This window comes from Apium graveolens, chromosome 9, assembly GCF_009905375.1.
Source record: "Apium graveolens cultivar Ventura chromosome 9, ASM990537v1, whole genome shotgun sequence".
Classification (NCBI taxonomy): Eukaryota; Viridiplantae; Streptophyta; class Magnoliopsida; order Apiales; family Apiaceae; genus Apium; species Apium graveolens.
Window position 1 is genome coordinate 161,035,093 of NC_133655.1, and position 23,785 is coordinate 161,058,877.

General features: G+C 33.0%; 2 protein-coding genes across 3 annotated transcripts; one reads left to right on the top strand and one right to left on the bottom strand.

Moving 5' to 3' along the window:
- Positions 1-1,056: 1,056 nt before the first annotated feature.
- Positions 1,057-7,400, top strand: LOC141684248 (5'-adenylylsulfate reductase-like 7). Of its 2 annotated transcripts, none has more exons than XM_074489121.1 (4): positions 1,057-1,302; positions 4,316-4,497; positions 4,923-5,047; positions 6,676-7,400. In XM_074489121.1, the coding sequence occupies exons 1-4, from the start codon at positions 1,258-1,260 to the stop codon at positions 7,053-7,055; spliced, it is 732 nt and encodes a 243-aa protein (XP_074345222.1). In that variant the 5' UTR covers positions 1,057-1,257; the 3' UTR covers positions 7,056-7,400. The 2 variants fall into 2 exon arrangements, with proteins under 2 accessions (XP_074345222.1, XP_074345221.1); XM_074489120.1 differs by lacking the exon at positions 1,057-1,302 and adding an exon at positions 3,459-3,832.
- A 1,133-nt stretch (positions 7,401-8,533) lies between these two features.
- On the bottom strand, positions 8,534-14,363 carry LOC141684249 (ergosterol biosynthetic protein 28). Its single transcript, XM_074489122.1, has 4 exons — positions 14,217-14,363; positions 10,917-11,046; positions 10,600-10,806; positions 8,534-8,874 (listed from the first exon to the last, which is right to left on the bottom strand). Exons 2-4 carry the CDS (start codon positions 11,029-11,031, stop codon positions 8,798-8,800), a joined length of 399 nt encoding a protein of 132 aa, XP_074345223.1. The 5' UTR covers positions 11,032-11,046; positions 14,217-14,363; the 3' UTR covers positions 8,534-8,797.
- Between the last annotated feature and the right edge of the window lie 9,422 nt (positions 14,364-23,785).

The following is a 23,785-nucleotide window of genomic DNA, read 5'->3' on the forward strand; positions in this document are numbered from 1 at the left end:
GGATTTAAATCTTAATTTTAACAAACATCCATATACAATTTGAGCGTGTCTTCATCATTGTTAATTAAATAGTATCAATGCGAAGATTATAGCCAAAGTACTAGATTGGAATGCATAGTTTCCATCATACAGTGGTGCACTTACAATTATGAAGAATGGAGATGTATCAATTATCATTGAAATATGAATATTGTTATATTTTACTAAATTTCTTGACTTCAATTATTGTATATCAAGAAAGTTTTTTATATGCTTTATTTGAGTTACATATAAGAGGATTTCAATAACTCATCTTAACTCGTTAATTTGTAACATTGACTACATAAAATGAAGTTTTATATCATAAAAATATGACATTTTATAATCGTGCGTTGTCTTCTGGATATTAATTATAAAATTAGACACAGTAATTTAGATTTTGTCATATCATTTTTGTGTAGCTTACTATACATAACAGAACAATGGATTTGTGTGTCAAATCCAAATATGAGCACGACAAAAAAATCGGAACAAAGTGACTTGAAGGTACATGAACTTTTCTTGTATGTCAAAACAAATGATGCGAAAAATATAAAAAATGTGCACAAAATGAAAATTATAAAACTTTAGTGTATAATTTATTATTTTAAAAATATAATTAATAAATTAATATAAATACAATAAATGATATTTAGTTATTTTCTTAATAAAAAATTTAATTTAACATCCAATTTTGTACTATAAACTATGTTATTAAAATGTAATAATTAATTACCACAATAATCATATAATTACACACGTAGTTTAATCAAATTTAATAACTTTAATTCTTTAATAACAACGTTGACCGAGTATTACTTTATCAAATTTGTATAAAAAAATTATAAAAATCGAAATGTTAGTGAGAATAAAATTCATTCATACTCAACCTAAACTTATCAATATAATAAATACATATATTTTATATATTTTTACGAAAAAGAGACTCATTTGGGCCCAAATATAAAGAGACGTCGGGTTTGGAAAAGCCTAATAGAACCCTAACCTAAACTTTATATGTACAATATTCGTTGTCATCAATGAATACATCGTAAAGGGGGGAACACAATATGGGGGAGATGGAAGCTTCATAAATATTATATTAGTATATCCGTTGAAGATAAAGTGTAACAATACATCCTCATACAATCTGAGCTCGTCTGTATCGATGTTAATTGAAATAGTCTCGGCGACAACGATTATAGCCAACTCCCTGGATCAGAGAACACTGATTCTATCATGATTGAACCAATTAGTACATTCACAATTACGGAACACCAACAGGTATTAATTGCCAAAAAGTGATACTATTATATTTATTGAATTTCTTGACTTTAAAGGTAGTATATATCAATGTAATTATTATATGCTTGATTCGAGTTCCATGTATATGTATTTGAATAAAATCGTCTTAACTCGTTTATCTGTAATCAACTATACAAATTGAAATTTCATATCCCAAAAATTTGATTTTTTTTTTGTATAATTAGACTTTTCATTCTTGATATGAATTTCAAAATTAGATCTGATATTTTATATCATATTGTGTTATTTTCGTGCCCTGTTCTTGAAATTCATATACAAACATAACACAAAATCGATTCATTTTATGTTATTTTATAAAAGTAATTACATTTTAAATTATTTTTGTTCGAGAATGGATATTCTTCTAAACTCTAATATATGTATTAGGGATTTAGAAACATACAACTGTATTATTTGAACAGAAGTATTTAGGTCTCTAAATTTTCATTGAAAAAATATATAATAATGAGAAAATCATTAAAAAAAGTAAGCAACTACATTTCTAATACAATTTCCTTAAACGATTTATGAACTTTTCATGTGAACTAATTTTAGTTTGTATTCAATCCCTTATATGTCGAGATGGATAGTGATAAAGCATCCAATCAGGCTCAGATGTCGAGATGGATTAACTAACAGGGTCTAGATGTCGACCGAAAGAGATAGGATTATCTAGATGCCGACATGATCAAAGTATAACTCCTAGATGTCGACTTTTAAAAGCACAAGTTGATAAGTGCATTTTGCCTTAAAAAATTTTGTTGATTCTAATCTAAATGTCGACCAATGGAGTTCACAATGCTAGATGTCGACCTTTTCATCTTCACATGTCGACACTAGCTTATACTTGGGAAAATTTGTGACTTTTAATTCTCTGGATGTCGATAGGAGCCAAAAAGGTAGCCATGACGTGACATGAACTAAGAACCTTGGTGATAGGGCATTTATAATAGCATTCCTTGAGTTCTTGATGGCGACCGAGGTCTAAACATCTTCAATTAAGAGTTTATTTTACATTTTAAGCCTTGGAGCCAACAAGATCCTATAGAAATATTACTAGAGCCACAAGGGTAACCACAAGGCGACATGATATAATAATTTATATTTTAAACTTCATATATTGTTATTTAGTTAGTTTGTTTTTCATTTCAAGATATTTTAAAATTGTTCAATATTTAGCAAGTTTTGTTAAATTTTTTTCAAAAAGTATAATGGATCAGATAAATATACAAACACCAATTTGTTCCGATTCAAATTGGATAAAAATAAAAGGAGTGATTAATAAATAATTGATGCAGTGATTGAACTCTTGTCCTCGGTGTGAGTTGTGTTAGGTAACTGGTCACAACAATAAATATTTAAATTAAATAAATAGGGGGTGGGGGGACTCGAACCCGAATCCCTCCCTAAACCGAGATTTGATACCATATTAAATAACCTATCACACTAAAACCTTAAGGTGGTAGAGGAACATATTAACAAGTTCAAGAGTTCAACTCCTGATATTTGTGTGTATAGTTAATGAGAAAAAAATGGATTGAGTAAGGTGTGAGACCGGTGACACATAGCCCTATCAACTTATCTCCGCCGAATTGCAGCAGCACCGCCATAGCTAATAACTACTCCCTCAGTTCCCTTCATTTTTTTATATTCCGGAAAGACGTTTCGACATGTCGTTTTAAGTTTTAATTTTTTGTTTAAAAAATGTTTTATTTTTTAAAATTTTATTTTTTTAAATACAAAATAAAAAAATTATATTTTATTTAAAAACATAAAATCGTAAAATTAAGTTATGGAACTATTCATTTTAGCCCCCTAAGAGAAAGTCCATTAGATAATTATATTTAGTCTTATAGCTATAATATAGAATTAAAATAAAAAAAATTCAACTCCAGTGCATAGTTATATTGATGGATAAATACATAAATGAATACTTGGTCTTATATTTGAGATCAAGAATGATCATAGTCATTTTTATCACGTCATCAAATAACTAATAATGGAGTGTAAAGAAATTTGCGTAAATGAATTGGATAAAATGTTAGATAAATATGAAATTATTTGATCGTAAAATAAAACCAGGATTGGAGTCGTCAATAATTATAATCATTTTATTTATAATAGGCATAATGTGGGGAGCCTAAAATGCGTGTCTGATGGGGGACGGGATGGGGGAAGTTACTACTTGAGTTTGCTTGACAAAATCAGTCCTAAAATCCCAAACATTAGAGCACCCCCTATCAACTTCCAGACTCCATACTTGAGTAATACTACTAGGGTTGTAATATTAATAACAATGGAAGCATCATCCAAGTTATACACAACTATTGTTGTGTTTATACTCGCACTACAATCAGCAGGAGGAGGAGGATGCTTTTATGTTTCTTCTTCTTCTTCTTCTTCTTCTTCTTCTTCAAATTCATCATTCAATTATCTGAACTATCAATTCTTGATTTTGGATCTCAACCATCAGTGTCCCCTTTTCATTACCCCCATTTCTCCTATTCAGGTATTTATTTTTTATATAATATAATATGTTTGTATAGTTGCCAATTCACTTGAATTATGCTCTCTTTTTTTTTTCTCAATTAGGTTTTAGTTCTTAGATTGTGCATTTCATTCCGCTATTCCTTCAATTCTCATATATTATTCTGCTAATTCCCATGTATTGTTAACTTTGTATTCACTTGCTTCTGCTTTCGAATTCTACTACTTGCTTACCCCCCCCCCCCCCTTTTGCCAATTAATTCTTACTGGGCCGCCTTTCGCTTTTACTGCCTTTATTTGCACCATTCGCAATTTAGACCACTTGGGAATTGTGCCATTTCCCACAAATCTGGCCCAGTTACTATGATTAAGCTGGTTATATTGGTTATTACTAGGATTGAGCTGGTTAGCTTGATAGATGCTATTGACTATTGCTCTGAATTTATATTTCTCAATTGAAAACTGATAGCTTCATGTGTTTCTTGTTCTTTTCTTTTTTATGTAGATGGACGGTAAATCCCTTGAAAGGACTCTTACATCAAGTTCATTGAATAGACTTACTCTTGTTCTATTCTATGCATCTTGGTGTCCTTTCTCGTATGAGATTCAGTCCAAGTTTGGAGTCCTGGCGGCCATGTTTCCTCAAATCAGGCATGTAATGGTAGAAGAATCTTCTGTTTTGCCTATGTAAGTTGCTGTCCTTTACTCTATTCTCGGTCTTTCTTGGCTATTTAGTCGTTTGTAGTGTAATCTTTAAAAAGGGGCTTGTATTTTGAGTTGTTTTTATTTATTTATTTACTTTGAAACTCTGTGTTTTTTGAACTATAGTTTAATTCTTGTTAGCCGTCTTGGTGTTGTAGTATTTTTTAAAGTGTTTTTTGCTTACTTGGTAGCTCGAAGCAACTGTTTTCTTAATGAAGCATGAAATATTAGTAACTATATTGCATGCTAAATATGTGAAACTTCGCATTACTTTTCAACATCTAGTCACTAAGTTCTGTTGTCTTTATGGATTTATATAATGCACAATCAAAGAAATAGAGATAACACCAGGTTTTTGTCCTTCGTGATTATATATGTCAAATTGTCTGAACCAAGTTTTTCATATGCAGCGTCTTCTCAAGATATGGGATCCACAGCTTGCCCTCGATATTGATGGTGAATCAGACAGGAATAGTGAGATACTATGGTCCAAAAGATCTCCCTTCACTACTCCAATTCTATAAGAGCACTGCAGGTATGTGTGCTTTCAAGTAGGTAGATTTTTTATATATCTTTATTCTATAAAAGTCCATTAAGATACGGTATCTTATAGTAGTCCATTGTAGTTTCACATTAGTGTTGGGTAACTTGGTAAATTTTGAGGTACTGAAAGGAAATATAGATACAAGATGCAGACTTTATAGGTAAATTAAATTTGATAAGAGATCTCCAAAATTACTTGGGCTCACATAATATATGCGTTTTTTTATGAAAACCTGCTATGTGAATTGAAGAAGATGATCTCTTTTGCGATGTAAATATTCAAAATCAGCAAGTGCTACAGCAATTAGGATGATGTTAAAAGGATCCAATTTACTGATTGGAAGCTCTAGGTAAGTATTGCAATGACGCAGAATGCATCTGTTACGAAAGTAAACCGAGGCGTTTTTTGGTTCTGTTTCGTTCAAGCACACAAGGAGGCATATTGTCCATAGTAATTTTTACTGATATGATTTGGCAGTGTATCCTTATGGTGATTCGAGCCAGCTTCTGGTCTTGCTAATAGGTATTGTCACTAGGAAGGTTGTTTATATGGTAAAAAAATTCATGGAGATGACTAAGGATAAATTTTAATTGGAGTTATAGTAGAGAGACAGAAGGTTAAAACTATAAGGAAATAGAGATGCAAGGAATTCATATGGACCAGCAACAGTATGGACGTACCAAAGGAAGGGCAAAAAAGGGAAAGCAGGAGGTGACTAAAAGAAAGAAAAGAAATAAAAGAATTAAAGAGGAAAAAAAGGCACGTGGCAGGCACGGGAGTATAAAGAGAAAAGATCAGGGTTGTAATAGGAGCGGATCATTATCTTGAGAGTAATTTCAATCGTAATAGTAAGACTAAGTAAGTTGATTTCCTGAAGTAGTAATTGAACTTGATTGTGTGTTGAATTTGAATAGCAAGTCATAACAAGAGATAAACGTACGCAGGACAGTACATCAGGTTAAAACTTTCTTCGGGGTGACTGGAGAGGACAAGTTCATAGAGTATGTAATAGAGATTGGGAAGGAACGATGGATTATGGGTAGAGGTGATTCAATAATATTTTATGTTTTGTTTCGTGCAAGTCTAAACATGCCTTAGAATAGCCATTAATGCAGACATAAGATCTGGTTTCCAGCTAGCTTTCAATTGCATTAAATGGGTGTGAAGGATAAGGTAGTATCCTTGCACCAGTAGAATATGTTGAATTTATCAGCATCTCATTTTTGTATCCCTTCGATCAGAAAAAAAGTGGACAAGCTTTTTAGAAATGGCAGCTTGAGGAATGTGTGCAAAAGGCTACTCCGCAACTCTTTTTCAGTTTGTAAAAGGATACTAGTTGTACTTCTGGACTTCTGGAATTGCATCTAGTGGTTTTATAGTCCTTAAAATATAAGTTCAAATTCATGATCAGTTTCATAGTTTGTCATGCCACTACCACTTGCTCTCATTAGTTTCTAGATATTTTAATACTAAAAGTAGATCGGTATTCTACCTTAGTTGATAAGGTGATATTTAGTTGATATGATGATATATCATAATGGGACTCTATATCTTATTATTATCTCCTCTGTATCGAGGATGGACTAACAAATATGTTTATGTCATTGTTACTATTGCAGGGCTTGATCCAGTAGTTGATATGACCAAGGTTCAACTCAGCCACTACGAGGAGACTGGTTCCAGAGTTTTTCAACTATGGAATCAGAAACCTTTGAAAGATATTTTCATCAAAGAGCCTTATTTAATATTGTCTCTTATGTTCATCTTTTACAAGGCCTCTATATATCTTATACCCCTATTAGTGTGTCGAGTAAAAGCTTTGTGGTTTGCACTTGTTCCACACCTGAGTGTGGGAGTATTGGGAGAGTCCAAACAGCTTCTGAGGCGTGTCTTTCATGGTATGGATTTGAAGAGGATTGGCAACAAGGTGAATACAGGGTCCAGAAGCATAGGCACTCAGACAGCTCGGGTATGGGCTTCATCCTTGGCATCTGTGTGAAATATCAATGGCTAGAGTGTCTCCTACCAGAGACTCGTGAGTTGTGATGTTCAGTCACATGGCCTCCAGTATGTAAACCGGAAGTTTCTGGTAGAATTACAAGATACAAAGTTTTATAATGTATAGGTTGTACATTTTGGCTGTAATTTTTACAAAAGTAGATGTCAGTGTTTTCTTTCAATTTTTTTTGTTTTCAAGGCTCTAGGGACAAGGAGGCACCTGTTTTAATTTTACTTGGTCTTGAGCGAAGCTCAGTCTACCAAGGAGATGGCACGGAAGAAAAAAGCTTGAAGTGTCCGGGTATGAGGCTGACTTAATATTGATATATATATTTTGATTCAAATATATTTTTCTCTCAAGAGAAGACAGAAAATTTCTTAGGAAGAACTATAACAGAGAAGAAAATAGAATTCCTGCTAGTGAGTACCAGAAACAACTTTAGATGATTTTTTTGGTAAAATCTCCAAGGTTCGGAAAAGATGAAGACTTGCATATATGATTCTGATTTGCTGTTTTGTGCCTCAAAAACAATAAGTAACCATATTGGATAAAATATTTGAAAATCACCTTAGTAAAAAAAACAATAACAGGACCAGTCACCTAAATGGGACTCTAAGAAAGTTGGGATATTTGGGCGCAATTAGAAAGTACTGCATTTACCTGACAAAACAAAAGAGAGGAAGTACTCTATATCTTACAAAAAAGTAGTACTAATATGTGCATATTTATACCTTCACAGTGAACTTGTACCGGTAAGTTTTGGCCATCATTTCGGACTCGGGAGATAACCATTTTATAACGGGAGATAACCATCTTATATGAAAGTCAGTGAGAATCAATAATTCTATTGTTTCAAAAAAAAAATTGATTGTATACTGTAGAATGCTACTTTACGCATTCTATTAGGATAATTATGTTTGGAAATTAAATGGACTAGTTGATTGTTTCAAATTTATAAAGAGAAAAATGCTAGAAGGGGAGTTATATTAGTACAAAATATATTTTTTTTATGATATATAAGTTGTATTATTATAGATATAACCTTTCATATATTTACATTATAAAGTATTATTACATTTATAACTTTTGTATATTCACATTATATTCACATTTAGGTAGAAAAGAAATAATCTAGTTTTCTTTTTCTTTTTTCTTTTGTGTTAGAAATTTGTTTCATTTCCAGGACATCTTTTTGTGAGGGGTAAGCGTAAGCCATAGCCTTGGATTCCTCTAAAATATTTAGATGATATTTAGTGTCCAACTTCATTGAACCTCACTTGGTACCACCTATTTGTTGAGAGCTCTCTCCTGCAAAGTCTTGCATGCAATCTTGCGTTCCCTTTGTAAAGGACGAGTCTCTTTCATTCTTTTCAGTGCAGTCGAATAAGAATTTAGTTAGTAATTTATTTTTTCACATTATATCCAATGACTATAATACACACAAAACATATTATATTACTGCTTTGTGGCAACTGAAATAGTGCAACACATTAATTTCTTACGTTAACGTAATTGTCAACGGCTGAAATCAGCCACGCAAAAATCGATTACACATAGATCAGGCTTTTGCAAATTGTGCGTATTTGAGCAAATTGTGACTCTATTATGAATCATGGTCAATTCAAAATTTCCAGATAATATAGCCAAAAACTAAAATCAAAATGCTAATATTACAATTAGGGATTACCGAATTAATACACAGTTCCCTTGCGCAAGTAATAAACAGAGGGTCGATTCTGATATCACTCCACCTTCAGTGTAACCTGAAGCTTGGGTTGATGTGCATTCCATTGCAACAACATCCATAACATCGATGTGCCTGATCAAATCATGGTCGATATATTAAAATATATATGGATACAAGATATATTTGCAACTCTCGTCTCAAGCTAATCTAGTGTCATTTACATTGATAAGAAATCATGAATTAAAAACTAGAGACAATTGCATCATAAACATGGAGTAACTTAGAAATAACTGGTTAAGTATCAATCAATTGATTTTGTCACAAAGTATGAAGGTCATTTTGAAAAAAAAAGTCTCAATGTAATTATTGTAGTCCACTAACGGCTTTGGCTTCAAAATAATTGCAGGTCAACATAATATAAAAAGTCTATCAGGAAGTGTGAAGTGGCAAATGATGAAAAGTGGTTAATTACCTCATTGCGATCGAATATCATGGAAGCAGTACAAACCTACTCTACAACAAGGAGAAAAAAACATCACCCAGGACTCGCATACTTCACTGCTCCAAATATTTTAGTATATATTCACGATAATAAAAATATTGTTATCAAAAAGTATATATTTTATACCCCCTGGTAGTCTTCCATCCAAATATATTAGTATATTAATAATAAGGGACAAGTTTTACTCAGAACCAGTTTAATTTATTAAATATAAAAGAATGCGCGTAATAATGTGTCACGCTAAAAAAGAATTAATTTCTAAAAGATAATTTCTAATTTAAAATAAAACCACGATGTTCTGCAATAGAACACCATATTCTGTGATTTACAAAGAGTATATTGTGTTCTGCTCTCGAACGACAACCATCATGCACTGCAGCCGAACAGATAACTATAAAGTTTCAAATTATTATGAAGTTCTTATCTGAACCATCATGCAAAGATCTGAATTTTATCCAGAATGATAAGAAGTTTTTGGAAAATGTAAAAGAGAACACATCAGTAAACTGCTTGAGCAGTACGTGAGGGTGATAACGGTAAGGGTGAGGGAAAGAACATAAAAAGTGGCACATAACATATGGTATTAAACAAAGATTTAAATGATATGGGCGTTCCAAAGGAGGTTTTCAAAGGGTAAGGGAACAGCATTATGGAAGCTTTAGACCAAGTTCACGAAGTCTGCAAAGCTCAGGTATTTATATTATATTTCTAGGGATAGGGAGTTAAGAGTAGGGGATGGAAAAGAACAATGGTGAGAAGAATAAAAGGGCTGGAGTAGAATATAAGAAAGCTAGAATTAAAAATAGTTTATCGAGTTTGCATTGTAAACACAAGATGTTATTAGACAAAAACATGTACGAATATGTATGAAGTAAACATTGCTGCTAAACACCATTTAAATTATAAATACTTGTACTGTTGAAAGAGAGTTAAAATGACATCTTTTAACAGATTATCATTTTTTTTTAAAGAAAAAAAAATCATATTCGTACAATTGTACAATGTCGGTTCTAATGTAGTTTGGGCAATATTATAAAACTGGATTCTTATAGCTCAAATTAGTTTACTACAACAGATTAAAATTAATTTTCACAAACAGTGTGTTTATTAGGTTTCAGAATAACCGACGAAGGCGCCTAGATAGTTAACCGCAGAAACAAAACCCGCCAGAGAATCTGTTATAATAGATAGAATAGGTTTTTAAAGATAAAGGACCTGCATTCATACTCAATACTGGACCGAACATGTCCAATTTACTTTCATCGAAGTGTCACCATCCCAATGCTCTACCAAACAATTATGTTCCAATGGAAAGTAACAGCTTAACGTATGCATTTAATTGAATTTGTAGATACCTGCAAAGACGCTGACTGTTGTAAGATTCCCGATGGCCATTGTTTGATATATCAAATACTCTGTCAAGAAATGACCAAATGCATAAACGAACGACAGAAAGGTAGCAGTATAAAGTGGTTTATTTTCGAGGTTAAAAGCACAAAGAAAGCAGAGAGTGCAGGTAAGAAGGGTCCAGACTCCGAATGTTCTCCCATGCACTTCAGTCACTGAAAGGAAAGAGTTGTATGAGATATCGTTACTTCAATGAGTAAGAGTGTGAGTGTGAGTCTAGGTGTGTGTAATTAGTTGTACAGAAATGATGAGACAAGGATATTACTGGGTGATAAAGAGAAGACGGCGAGACGGAGAGCCCAAATGTCAAAGAAACCAAACCAAACTGAAGCCAAACGGAGACATCCAACTAAAACCAACCACCATCCCAATGCTTTCATTCTCCAATCCTTTATCTATGATTGATAAAACAATACAATCAATGCATAAACTATACATACGGTCTGCCCTACATTTTTTATGAAAGTGAACAAGTAACATAACTAATCACTTCAAGATGAAAGTTTGGAGGGTGGAAGTTGATCCGAGATCAGTGCTGAGCAGTAACTACTGCTGATTTAAATATAAATATATATATATATAATTTAAAAAATGACAAAAATACCACAAATTAATCTATTCCTACCCGCAATGACACATTCGAAAAAATGGTCAATTTCACAACAGGATACTCCTAAGGGAGGCAACTTTAGGTATAAGGTCGGGTTCTTATAAGCTCAACAGGCTCAAGTTGCAATTTCAAGTAAATCCGAACCCGGCCCACTTTTTTGATGGGTCAAAGTACAGGACCTAAACATGACTCGAACTACCCATGGAAATTCTGACACGACAGAAAAATTCAATGAGTATCCTACACGACACAACACGAACTGAGAAAGAAAATCGGAAAAACTGAATACTAACATAATAGCGTTTCTGAGTAAAAAAAGAAGTGATAATGTACAGTACAAACAATTATACTAAAAAATAGAAATAGAATTTAATCAATAAATAAAAAAGTAGATTACCAAATTAAGAGAATGAATCAGGATTTATTAATTTAGACGTTAAGAGATAAAAAATCGATATGAACTGAGAGCACTGTTATCGTATGAGAGACACAATTGGTAGCAACTTTCTTATCAACATAGCATCCATTAAGTTCACATGTTTTCCCTTTTGCAACGAAGGAAATGACTTCAGTTATGTGCTAATTAAAGGTATAACTAGCTGATAAAACTACACCACTGTATGGTTAGAAATTATGAGTTGGAAAGCTACAGATAGAACACATAGCCGCCGCCACAGAAAGCTCTACTCTAGAGCAATTAAAACTCATATGTTTGTGCAATGACATGCATTTATTAAATGCCATTTACAGTCATGGTTTATTTTCTGTGCAGTGTGCACCTATATTGAACATAGAGATGTTAATAATAACGAAAACTATCACAAGTCTTCTTTCATCCATTCATAAATCAATAATCACATTGCAAAAAGCTCCAAGACAAGACTAAAACCACAAAATTGCTAAAAAACTTGTGTTTCAGTTCAAGTCTGTATCATCTAGAAATTAACACTGACAACCACACTAAAAATATCAGATTATAGCAGAAAGATATAGCACAGGATTTCCAAACTATAAGTATTAGTACAAGCATGTTTGTTCTAAAAATGATAACTTTTAGTATTTTTGCAAAATGACGAGAAGCCTTTAGCTGATCCTGCTTGGATCAATCAACCCAGCAGAATTAAAAAAATATCCTCTCTGAACAGGTTAACAAGATAAGCAAATTGTGTTACTTCTGAAAAAACTATGGAACATAGGAACTGAACTATTTGCAAAGAAAAAAATAAGTTGCTCTGCGCAGAAAATTCACAATAAAAGCAAATTGTATATTCATTAGGAGTAATAAATAACTAACATTGAAATTAGTAAAAGTGGTTGTTAGTGTATGACCATAGGCACACACTTGAAGTAACATACTAAATTAATATATAAGGAACAGGATTGTATTAAAACCTGGTTAAGACCAGATTGCTATCATAAACTAATCTTAATACATTTTCTTCGTTGCAACAATTACCATACAGTTTAAGATCAATAATTCAGTCAGAATAGCACACCTCTAGGTAAGTGTAACCATTACTCAAAATTTATCCTACTACACACACGTGTGTAGTTCATCCTAACAGCCTATTCTTGTTCTATACTCTTCAAAACTTTGCTGATTATAGGTATAAATAATACAATCGATAATGGAAAAAATAACAAGAATAGCCTAAATATTGCTGAACTTGTACCAAAATAGCTCAATTGAAAAAAGTGGCCATATATGGCCGATTGAATACCCAACACCAGAATGCGTATATTCTTTCTTCCATCTTTCCTCACTTTGTCCTGTAAATCGCTGTAGACTTGTGTGAGCGGGATTCTCTACATATCTACTACAATCAATGATTCACTCACCATTATCACTACACAGATAAGAAAAGGTTTTACATAAGGAAGAAGAAGAGATTTTAGAAATTAGGTAGGATGGACAGAGTGTATGTAATATATGCATACAATTGTTAAGCAAGTAGGAATTGGGTATATTATCAGTTACGCATTTGATAACAAGGTATCACTAAATACGCATTCAGCGATAAGGTATTGCATATCTTTAAAAGAGTTACGCAAATATGGATGGGGTATCATTAATTGAATACCCTGCTCCCATATGCGTATTATTAATATACCCAATTCCTACTTGCTTAACAATTGTATGCATATATTACATACACTCTGTCCATCCTAACTAATTTCTAAAATCTCTTCTTCTTCCTTATGTAAAACCTTTTCTTATCTGTGTAGTGATAATGGTGAGTGAATCATTGATTGTAGTAGATATGTAGAGAATCCCGCTCACACAAGTCTACAGCGATTTACAGGACAAAGTGAGGAAAGATGGAAGAAAGAATATACGCATTCTGGTGTTGGGTATTCAATCGGCCATATATGGCCACTTTTTTCAATTGAGCTATTTTGGTACAAGTTCAGCAATATTTAGGCTATTCTTGTTATTTTTTCTTATATATGTCCTTCACCCTCGATAATGCAGATATCAATTAACTCATCAAACAACTTTAATAACACTAATTCCCCGTAAACATCCCAAACAGAACCATACGAAAACTTATAATCTGTTTACAGTTGAAATACTAATATATAGAGTTCCAAGGTTCGACAAACTTATCTCAATCCTAAATTTACATCACCAACTACAGCACCTGTGGAATTAAATTCATAATTCATATCCAGTAATTCAAAAAATCAAATGCACAAATATAATTAGCAAACATAAAATGTGCACATTTTGAACCAATAAAATCAAACTATGTGCGTAGAAAAAGATTCAAACTGTAAATTCAAAACAGTTATAAGTCCGAAAGCTAATACTAAAATTCAACAACATAAAGAACTCCATTTACAAGGTTAAGCAAAGACCAAGTTTATACTAAGATACAAATATAAATTATTGTTACAGTTAGTATACACACAAAATTAAATGTATATATTTTTGTTGGAAGAGACTGTAAATACCTGGGAACTGGGAAGAAGTTGATTCAGGGGTTGCGGAGAGTGAGTAGTGATGTAAACGAGATCGAGATTCAGGGGCTGTTTTCAATTAAGATTCTGAAGGAGAGAGGATTTTAAGATTCTGGATTTTGACTAAAAAATCTTGCAGAGTTTGCGTGATTTTTAGAAATTTTTTAAAATCTCATTATTTTGCGGATTTTAAAATATTAAAATTTACCTACTAAATTCATCAAAATTTACATATTTGTCAAATAAAACAAAATTTATAAACTTTTGAATACCATCATATTTTAGTAAAAATTTTAAAATCTAAATTGAATAACCTAAAATTTTGATAGTTTTTAAATCTAAATTGAATATACTCATATTTTAATGAATTTTTTACAATCCAAATTGAATACCTCCAAATTTTGAAGAACTTTTCAAATTCTAAATTGAATACCATGAACTTTGAAAATCCTTACAAATCTTACTTGAATACACCTCCGTTAGTGTGCTACTATTTATATTTCATTAAAATTTATTGTTGGTTTGAAAAATCTTAAATTAAGTAACTTATAATTTAAATTGAATAAGTAATTTACAAGTTGATGAATACTTATAAATTATACTAGTGTGGTGCTATTTATAATTTATTAAAATTTAGGCTATCAGATTGAAGCTTTTTTTGGTCAAAAGGCTATCAAATTGAAGCTTGAACTAATAAATAATAATAAATAAGTTAAAAACTATTAAAATTTGTTATATATTATATATAGAGCCCAAAGAGAAGGATAAAGGTAGATAATTTAGAGAATGAAGATATTTTCTTATTCATATCAATTCACGAATATACCGTTTATATAGTGCTCTCATCAAGGTAAAAAGTCATGGACCTGTAAAGTTAAGTATCTTACATGGAATGAAATATCAAAGGTCTAGATTTTGGAATAATCTAACGTCATTCACACATATATACATAACACTCCCACTTGAATGACATGTCTTACTAAGATAAATCATGTGGGAAAAACTCTAGTGAAGGAAAAAGACTATATGTATTATACATAATTTAATTTGAGAAATGTATCATGTCTCCACCTCATTTTAACATAAATCTCAAATTTTACGCATTCCAATCTTATTTACCAATTTCTTGAAGGATGATGTCAGAAAGTGCTTTTGTAAACAAATCAGCTGGATTTTCATACGAGCGAATTTGACAAACATCAATTTTCCCCTTTGCCGCAGTTCATGAGTGAAAAAGAATTTTGGAACATCTGCTTTATCCTATTGTAATATACGTTAATTTTAGATAATAATAATAATAATAATAATAATAATAATAACAATAATAAGAATAATATATTTTGAATGAGAGATCAAATTATAAAAAGAAAAGGACTGCTTTTAAATATTTAGTTATCTATTAAATTCTAGTTCTAATATTAATAATATACTTTGGGCGATATATATACAACACACCGGTTATTATTTAAGTACACGTGTCTAATAATAAAACCCCAAAAAGAGAGGCTACAGAGGGAAGAGAAACAGAGGAGAGGAAACAGAGGCGCCTGTATATAATATAGCATGTTGGGTCGCTCCTTTTCTATCAAATATCAACAAGATCAGGTATCATTAATTAGAGTTGTGTAATTAAATTAAGCAGTACCATGTTGGTTGTGTAGATTTTAATTTGTGTATACTAGTATTATGACTCATATGATTAATTGATATGTTAGTGAGGAGGATATGTGATCTCCATGACCATGCATAACATCATGTATCATATTATAATAATAATAATAAAAAGATAGTAAAAAACCTGTATTCGGGACACTGTACCTTAATATTTTATTGTTGTGTGTGTTGATGCGTAGGTGGCAGGTAAGGAGTCCTATAGCATATAACTTAAATCATGTTTTAGGTTTTAAACTTATATCTGTATATTATTTTACTGATTTTCGTTGTTATTTTGTATTATATTTCTTTGATTTTAATCTACTAGCGTGTCAACTGCATGGTCCCAAAAGATGTCAAAGTATGTATATTTATTCCGAGTCATGTTAATATTAGTATTGAGAAGATTGTTTTAATATATTATTATAATTAATAATATTATATATTTTGGTGCAAGTGTTTTAGTTATTTGTCATTGTTATGTACCTATTTGTTGAAACAAATGAATTCTGTAACTAAATTTGTGTTAGTTTTGGTCATTAATATGGTGGTGTTTCACTTTTATTATTTAAATATTTAATTTTTGCTTCAATAATTCTACTTGAACACATGTGTATACTTTGAATTTATAATACTTAACATTTGGATTACGATATTTACCTATTAATTACTATTTTATTTGTTGTTTGCACTTGTTAGTTTAATAATTAATGTACATGCATGTTTAAGACTGCTAAATTATTAGTGTTCCATGTTAGGTCACACAACACTATAGAAGGGGGTTGAATATAGTGTTTATACAACAAATCGATTTAGAACACAAGTATGTAACAGTAATTAAGTTTATTCAATATAATAAGCTCTGTTACAAAGTAGGTTAAACTACTCTCTCAGTGATGAACAATATCACTAAGAGCTGCTAGGTTACAATGAATAATCTTTCTCGTGTATAATAACACTTATAGTGTAAACCCTAAGTTGTGTTTATATAGTACACAGTTACAAGATATCTTTTAATTGATATGAAATATAATCTCGTCTCCTAAGATATATCAATCAGATATTATCTTCTACAAGTCTTCTAGCTGTCCAACTCTTCATGCATATCTTCTATTATTTTAGTCCAGATCCTCTCCTGTAAATCAGCCGCATTCCTTATCTGAAGTACCGCACTTAAGTCCTGATATAAATCCTGACGGCCTTAAGTTCTGATATAAGTTCTGACTTCAGTAAGTTCTGATTTCCAGTAAGTCCTGATATTAAGTTCTGAAACTAAACACAATAGATTAGACATGACATCACAAATATATCTAACAATCTCCCCCAACTTGTAAATTATGAAAAATTTACAAGTTAATAGATTTGATGATGTCAAAAACATTTAAGTACAAATGCAATGAGAGTTTATTTAAACAACTAACTACAACTTACAGTCCTTGCAGGTTTTACCAATTTTACTGAGTCAATCTGAATCCAAAATGATTCTTGACAAAGTTTGATATCAGCTTCTCTTCTGCATTCCTCAGGACTTGAGCTAATGTAGCCTTGACTTGCTTCATTTCTTCATCTTGACTTCCAATCTGGTAGATTGCAGTCCTAATTGCTGAGATGTGATTTCTTTCCAATCCATCACCAAGTCTGATTACCCTTGGATGAGATGAGTCTTCATTATAGCACATACATTTCTCTTTCAGAATAACTTCAAGTTTAGTAAAATTCTTCTTTATTGGAATTTCACTTCCATCATCTTCAACTATCTTTGGAACAAATTCTGCAACCCTTGATCCAGAGATTCTGGCTTTATCCCTTATAGTCTTCATCATGAAATTTGACCACCTTCTGTAATCTCAGACTTTATCTCCAAAAGATAATGAAACAATTGAAGTTCTTTTAGAGATTTGTTCAGCACATCTGATTCTGACATTCTGTATGTTCTTCCATCTTCAAGAAACAGAATCAGCTTTTCCTTGACATTACTCTAATCATAAGCATCCAGTACCACTTGAACAGATATGACCTTGTCAAGGTGTTTCTGTGTAACTTCCTTAAGTGGTTTGTCAGTTAATAAAATTGGATCTCTGGTAATTACTTCAACTCATGTTTTGATCTTGGCTTCTTCAGAACCTAATCCAGCTCTGTCTCTTGCTTCTCTGGCTTTCAATCCAACAGTCATGAAATCAGATAGCAGTTGACTTTTCTTGGGATCTGATGGTTTAACATTTTTTCATAGGAGTTTCTTCTTATCATTAACTGTCATCTTGCCCAAATCAACTTGAGCTTTGTCAGAGGTTGATGTCTTGATGACTTGATCAAGATTTGCTGTTTCATTTACACCTTGATGTTCTGAAATGTTTTCATTCTGAACAACTTGAGCTATGTCAGAGGTTGCCTTAGATTCTTCTGTTATCTTTCTTCTTTTCAGAGTTTCAACAGTTCCATCTTCAGCAGCTGTATCATCAAAAACCTGAACCATTTTGCATACAGGTTTCATCAGGATTTGAGAAATCTTCATCTCCTGTTTCTTTGTTGGTTCATCAATCTTTCCTTTCCCTTTTGACTTTGGATCAATTTCAACTTGTGATCTTGTCTTGGGCTTTGAAGCCTCAGAAGTTGACCTTTCCTTGATCACAATGCCTTTTACCTTAGGCCTTGGAGGTTTCTTTGCATTAGAAGCTTTAGACGTAAGATTTGTCTTCTCAGCTGCAAATCTAGTTTATTCCTTTAGAGTCTCTAAATCCATTCCAGGATTATGTTTGAGAAATAATCTTCTAGAAATCTCTTCATCAAGTGTCTGAATCTTGGGATCCTTATAGTATACAGTAGTCTCCCTTCCCTTAAGCTTCAGAGTTTGTAAAAACTTCTGAGAGTCTTGAATTTCAGCTTGAATCAGAATATCAAAACTTGATATCAGATTTTGATTATCAGAACTTGCTATCAGAGTTTGAGCATTCACATCTTCAGAACTTGTATTCTTCTGTGTAGAAGATTTGCTAAAATCATAAATTAGTTTCTGTGAAGAAACTTTGCTGCTTTGCCCTTGACCTTGACCCTTGCTAAGTTTCCCTGGTCATCTTCTTTATCATCCTTCTTCTTCAGTATTTGAATAGTAGAGCATTTGGACTTGACTACCTTCTCCCCCTTTTTGGCATCATTTGGTAGGAGTAGAGAGAGAAGAAGTTCCATTGAAGATTGGATTTCATTCAGTTGAGTCTGTTGAGAGGCTTGATTCTGCAGGACCTCATTCAGTTGGGCCTGTTGCTTTTCTTGAACTTTCTCAATAGCCTCTACTTTTCATGAATAGGTCAGATAAACCTGTTCTTGTCTAGCTTGAGCATCAGTTCCAGCTTATCAGCATTTTCCTGTAGTTTATCAACCTTGGCATGAGTAATGGAGTGTTGTCCTTGAAGACTTTTAGTACTGAGAGCTGTGACTTTAAGTTGAGCTTTGAAATCAGAGTTTGTCAATAACTAATCAGCTTTTGCAATATGATCTGACAGAACTTTTGAGCTGGGATTGTGCATATGTTGTGTACTTGATGATTTCATAAACAAAACATCTAAGTAGATTTTACTTAGTGAAATTATGTAGCACTCGACGGATAAGAATTATAGTCTCGACGGATAACTCATTATAGTCCCGACGGATGATTAACTTATTATCCATCGAGTGAGTAGCTTATGTAATAATAAGTTTGTAGCACAGTTATGTATGCACCTTCGTATAGAATCTGTAGTAGCATATAAGTCATGTTGACTTTAACTAGATATGCAGAATAGGTTGATTAATTGTACATAAATGATGTCTTGTAATTCTGCATAAGTGAAATAGAGTCAAGTGCCAAAATAGCTACTGACGGATGATTAACAAAGCCATCGACGGATGAACAAATGACTATCAACGGATGTTTAATATAGCAGTCGACGGATGATCAATTAAACCATCAACGGATGTTCTGAAAGTCGACGGATGATCATATGAAGAATTCAAACAGCAGTTGAACAGTGAAAGCTGACAAACAGCCGTCAAGATGTATACATACACACTGTGGAAGCCCATTAACTGGGTAATAGAGGACGAAAAGCAGCAAAGCTTAAGACTGATAGTTTTTATATTTGTTCAGTCTTTTTGACTTTGTAATCTTGGTATTATATAAACCAAGAGAGTAGCAAATAGAAAAGTAACTGAGATAGCTGAGAAAACACAAAAACAGAGAAATCTTTGTAAGCAGAATCATTAGCATTTCCTGTATTCTCAGTAGTTTAATTTGTAAGCAGCTGTGAGCATTCCTGCATACAGAGTCATCTCGATATATTATATATATCTCTGGTGGAATTGTTTAAATCCACCAGAAAGTTTTTAAAGACTCTTGTTTTTAATTACTTATGTTTTGATTCTATTAAGTTTCTATTCCGCATTGTGCTAATCAAAACATTATATCTATATTCGAGTTGAACATTTTTATTTCGAGAAAAAAGGTTCAAGAATTCCATTCAACCCCCCTTCTGTAATTCTTGCTATATTGTTAAGGGACTAACAATTGGTATCAGAGCAAGCTCTTAATCTACAAAGAGTTTAAAGATCAAAATAATTCAGCAAGATGAACAAGAAAGATGTTGGAGTCAAGATTCCTTTTCTTGATAAAGATAATTACCATCATTGGAAGGTAAAGATGCATCTTCATATGCTTTCTCAAGATGAGGCCTATGTGGACTACATAGAAAGAGGCCCTCATGTTCCAATGAGAGCTGCAACAGGAAACGAGCCATCTGTTCCAAAGCCAAGGCATGAATGGTCTGATCCTGACATTGAACAAGTCAGGAAAGATAAAAAGGCCATGAACATTCTGTTCAATGGTGTTGATGCAGACATGTTTGATAACATCATCAACTGCAAAACTACCAAGGAAGTTTGGGACACAATACAGATAATTTGTGATGGCACTGAGCAAGTTAGAGAAAATAAAATGCAGCTCCTGATTCAGCAATATGAGCATTTTCACAATGAAGAAAGTGAGTCACTCCCTGACATTTTTAGTAGATTCCAAAAACTACTAAATGCTCTTAAGTTGCATGGAAGAGTCTATCAGACTAAAGACTCCAATCTGAAATTTCTCAGATCTCTTCCAAAGGAATGGAAACCAATGACAGTCTCATTGAGAAACTCACAAGATTATAAGGAGTTTACTTTGGAGAGACTGTATGGCATTCTGAAGACCTATAAGCTTGAGATAGAGCAGGATGAAAGAATGGAGAGAGGAAAGAAGAAAGGAGGATCTATTGCACTAGTTGCTGATCTGGAAAAGGAGAAGGAAGTGAAGATGGAAGCTGTAGAATCAACTTCAAAGGTCTGTGAGAATAAGGGTAAGGGGCTAGCTGCAGAAAGTGAAGAATCATTGAGCCAAGATGACATGGAGGACATTGATGAGCACCTAGCATTTCTTTCAAGGAGATTTGCCAAGCTCAAGTTCAAAAAGAACTTTGGAGCAGCCAAGCCAAATAGAAACATGGTAGATAAGTCAAAATTCAAATGTTTCAAATGTGGCTTGGCAGGGCATTTTGCAAATGAGTGTAGAAAGTCAGATTCCAGTAAGAAAAGGTTTGAGTCTGTGGATTATAAGCAAAAATACTTTGATCTACTCAAACAAAAGGAAAGGGCTTTTATTACACAAGAGAATGACTGAGCAACAGATGGTTTGGATGAAGATGAAGATGTCAGCTATGTCAATCTAGCCCTAATGGCCAAGTCTGATGAAACAGAGACAAGTTCCTCAAGCAATCAGGTAATCACTATAAACCTTGCACATTTATCTAAAGCTGAGTGTAATGATGCCATAAATGACATGTCTACAGAATTGTATCATTTGCGTGTTACACTTAAGTCTCTCACTAAAGAAAATGCTAAAATCAAAGAAAACAACTTGTTTTTAAGTGAGAGGAATAATGTGCTGGAGTCTCAGTTTGTTGAGTTTGAAAAACTAAAAATTGAGTGTAAGATTGCCAAGGAGAAATTAACTGAGTCCTTGAAAAAGGAAGAAATTTTGAAGAAGCAGCTCGAGCGTGAACAAGAGGTGATTAAAGCATGGAAAACATCTAGGGATGTTCATGCTCAAATCACCAAAGTTCAAGGAATTGAGTCTTTTTGTAATGAAGCCTGGAAAAAGAATAAAGAGAAACTAGAACCTATTTTGGTAGATGGGTTGCTGACAGATGTAGACTCGACGGATGATGAGGACTATCCGTCGGATAACAAAAAGTGTTATCCGTTGAATGATAAAAATCCTCATCCGTCGGCTGTAAGCAAACCAATTAGCAAAGCCAAATTAATCAAGCTAAATGATAAGTATGGGTCTGTTTCCAAGAACTTTGTTTCAGGAGAGTCAAGTCAAGCTAAGAAAGGGAAAAAGGCTAATGTTGGTCACATGACTGTCAAACAGTTAAGTGACAGACTTGAGAAAATAGAGGTAAAAACATAGACTAAAAAGAAAAACAATAAGAATGGTAAAGTAGGGATTAACAAACACAATAACTACACACCTGATAAATATGCTCCTAGAAAAATCTGTGTCAAGTGTGGTAGTGTAAATCATTTGTCTATTAATTGCAAATCTGCCATGCCTACTCCCATGTCTGTTCAGCCTCAATTTCCTAACATGAATGACATGCCTCCCATGCCTGTTAATGCTATGCCTACACAGAATATGAATGCACAGTTTGCTAATATGCCATTTGCACTTAATCCATATTATGATGCATACAATATGCCTCAAATGCCATTTAGCATGCCTTACTGGAATAACATGTTTGCACCAAGCATGCCATTTCCTGTTAGACATAACATGCATTATAATTCTGTTGCATTTAGTGGTTTCAAAGGTACAACCCAACTGACTAAGGAAGAATCTGAAATTCCTAAATCAAATGAGATAAAACCTAAGAAACAGAAGAAGAAAGCTAACAAGGCAGGACCCAAGGAAACTTGGGTACCAAAATCAACTTGATTTGATTTTGATGTGTGCAGGGAAACAGAAAGAATCTTTGGTACTTGGATAGTTGCTGTTCAAGACACATGACTGGTGATTCTACCCTGCTCACAGAGTTTAAGGAGAGAGCTGGCCCAAGTATTACTTTTGGAGATGACAGCAAAGGTTATACTATGGGATATGGCTTGATTTCAAAGGACAATGTCATCATTGAAGAGGTTGCCTTAGTGGATGGTCTCAAACACAATCTGTTGAGTATCAGCCAGCTTTGTGATAAAGGCAACTCAGTAACCTTCAACAAAGAAGCCTGTGTTGTGACTAATAATCAAAATAACAAAGTGGTTCTCACTGGTGTGAGAAGAGGAAATGTGTACCTAGCTGACTTCAACTCAACTAAAGCAGAATCTGTAACTTGTCTTCTCAGTAAAGCAAGTCAAGATGAAAGTTGGCTATGGCACAAGAAGCTATCCCATTTAAACTTCAAGACCATGAATGAGCTGGTAAAGAAAGAACTAGTAAGAGGCATTCCTCTAGTGGAGTTTACAAAGGATGGACTGTGTGATGCCTGCCAAAAAGGGAAGCAGATCAAAGCATCATTCAGGAAGAAACTTGATTCAGCAATTGAAGAGCCTCTGCAACTGCTTCACATGGATCTGTTTGGACCAGTCAATGTATTGTCAATTTCAAAGAAAAGATTTTGCCTAGTAATTGTAGATGATTTTTCAAAGTTCTCTTGGACATATTTCCTAAAGTCTAAAGATGAGGCTAGTGAAATCATCATCAATCACATAAGGCAAGTTAACAATCATCCTGATTTCAAAGTTAGAAGAATCAGGAGTGACAATGGAACTGAGTTCAAGAACTATGTCATGAGAGCATTTTGTGAGGAAAATGGAATCTTACATGAGTTCTCAGCAGCAAGGACTCCACA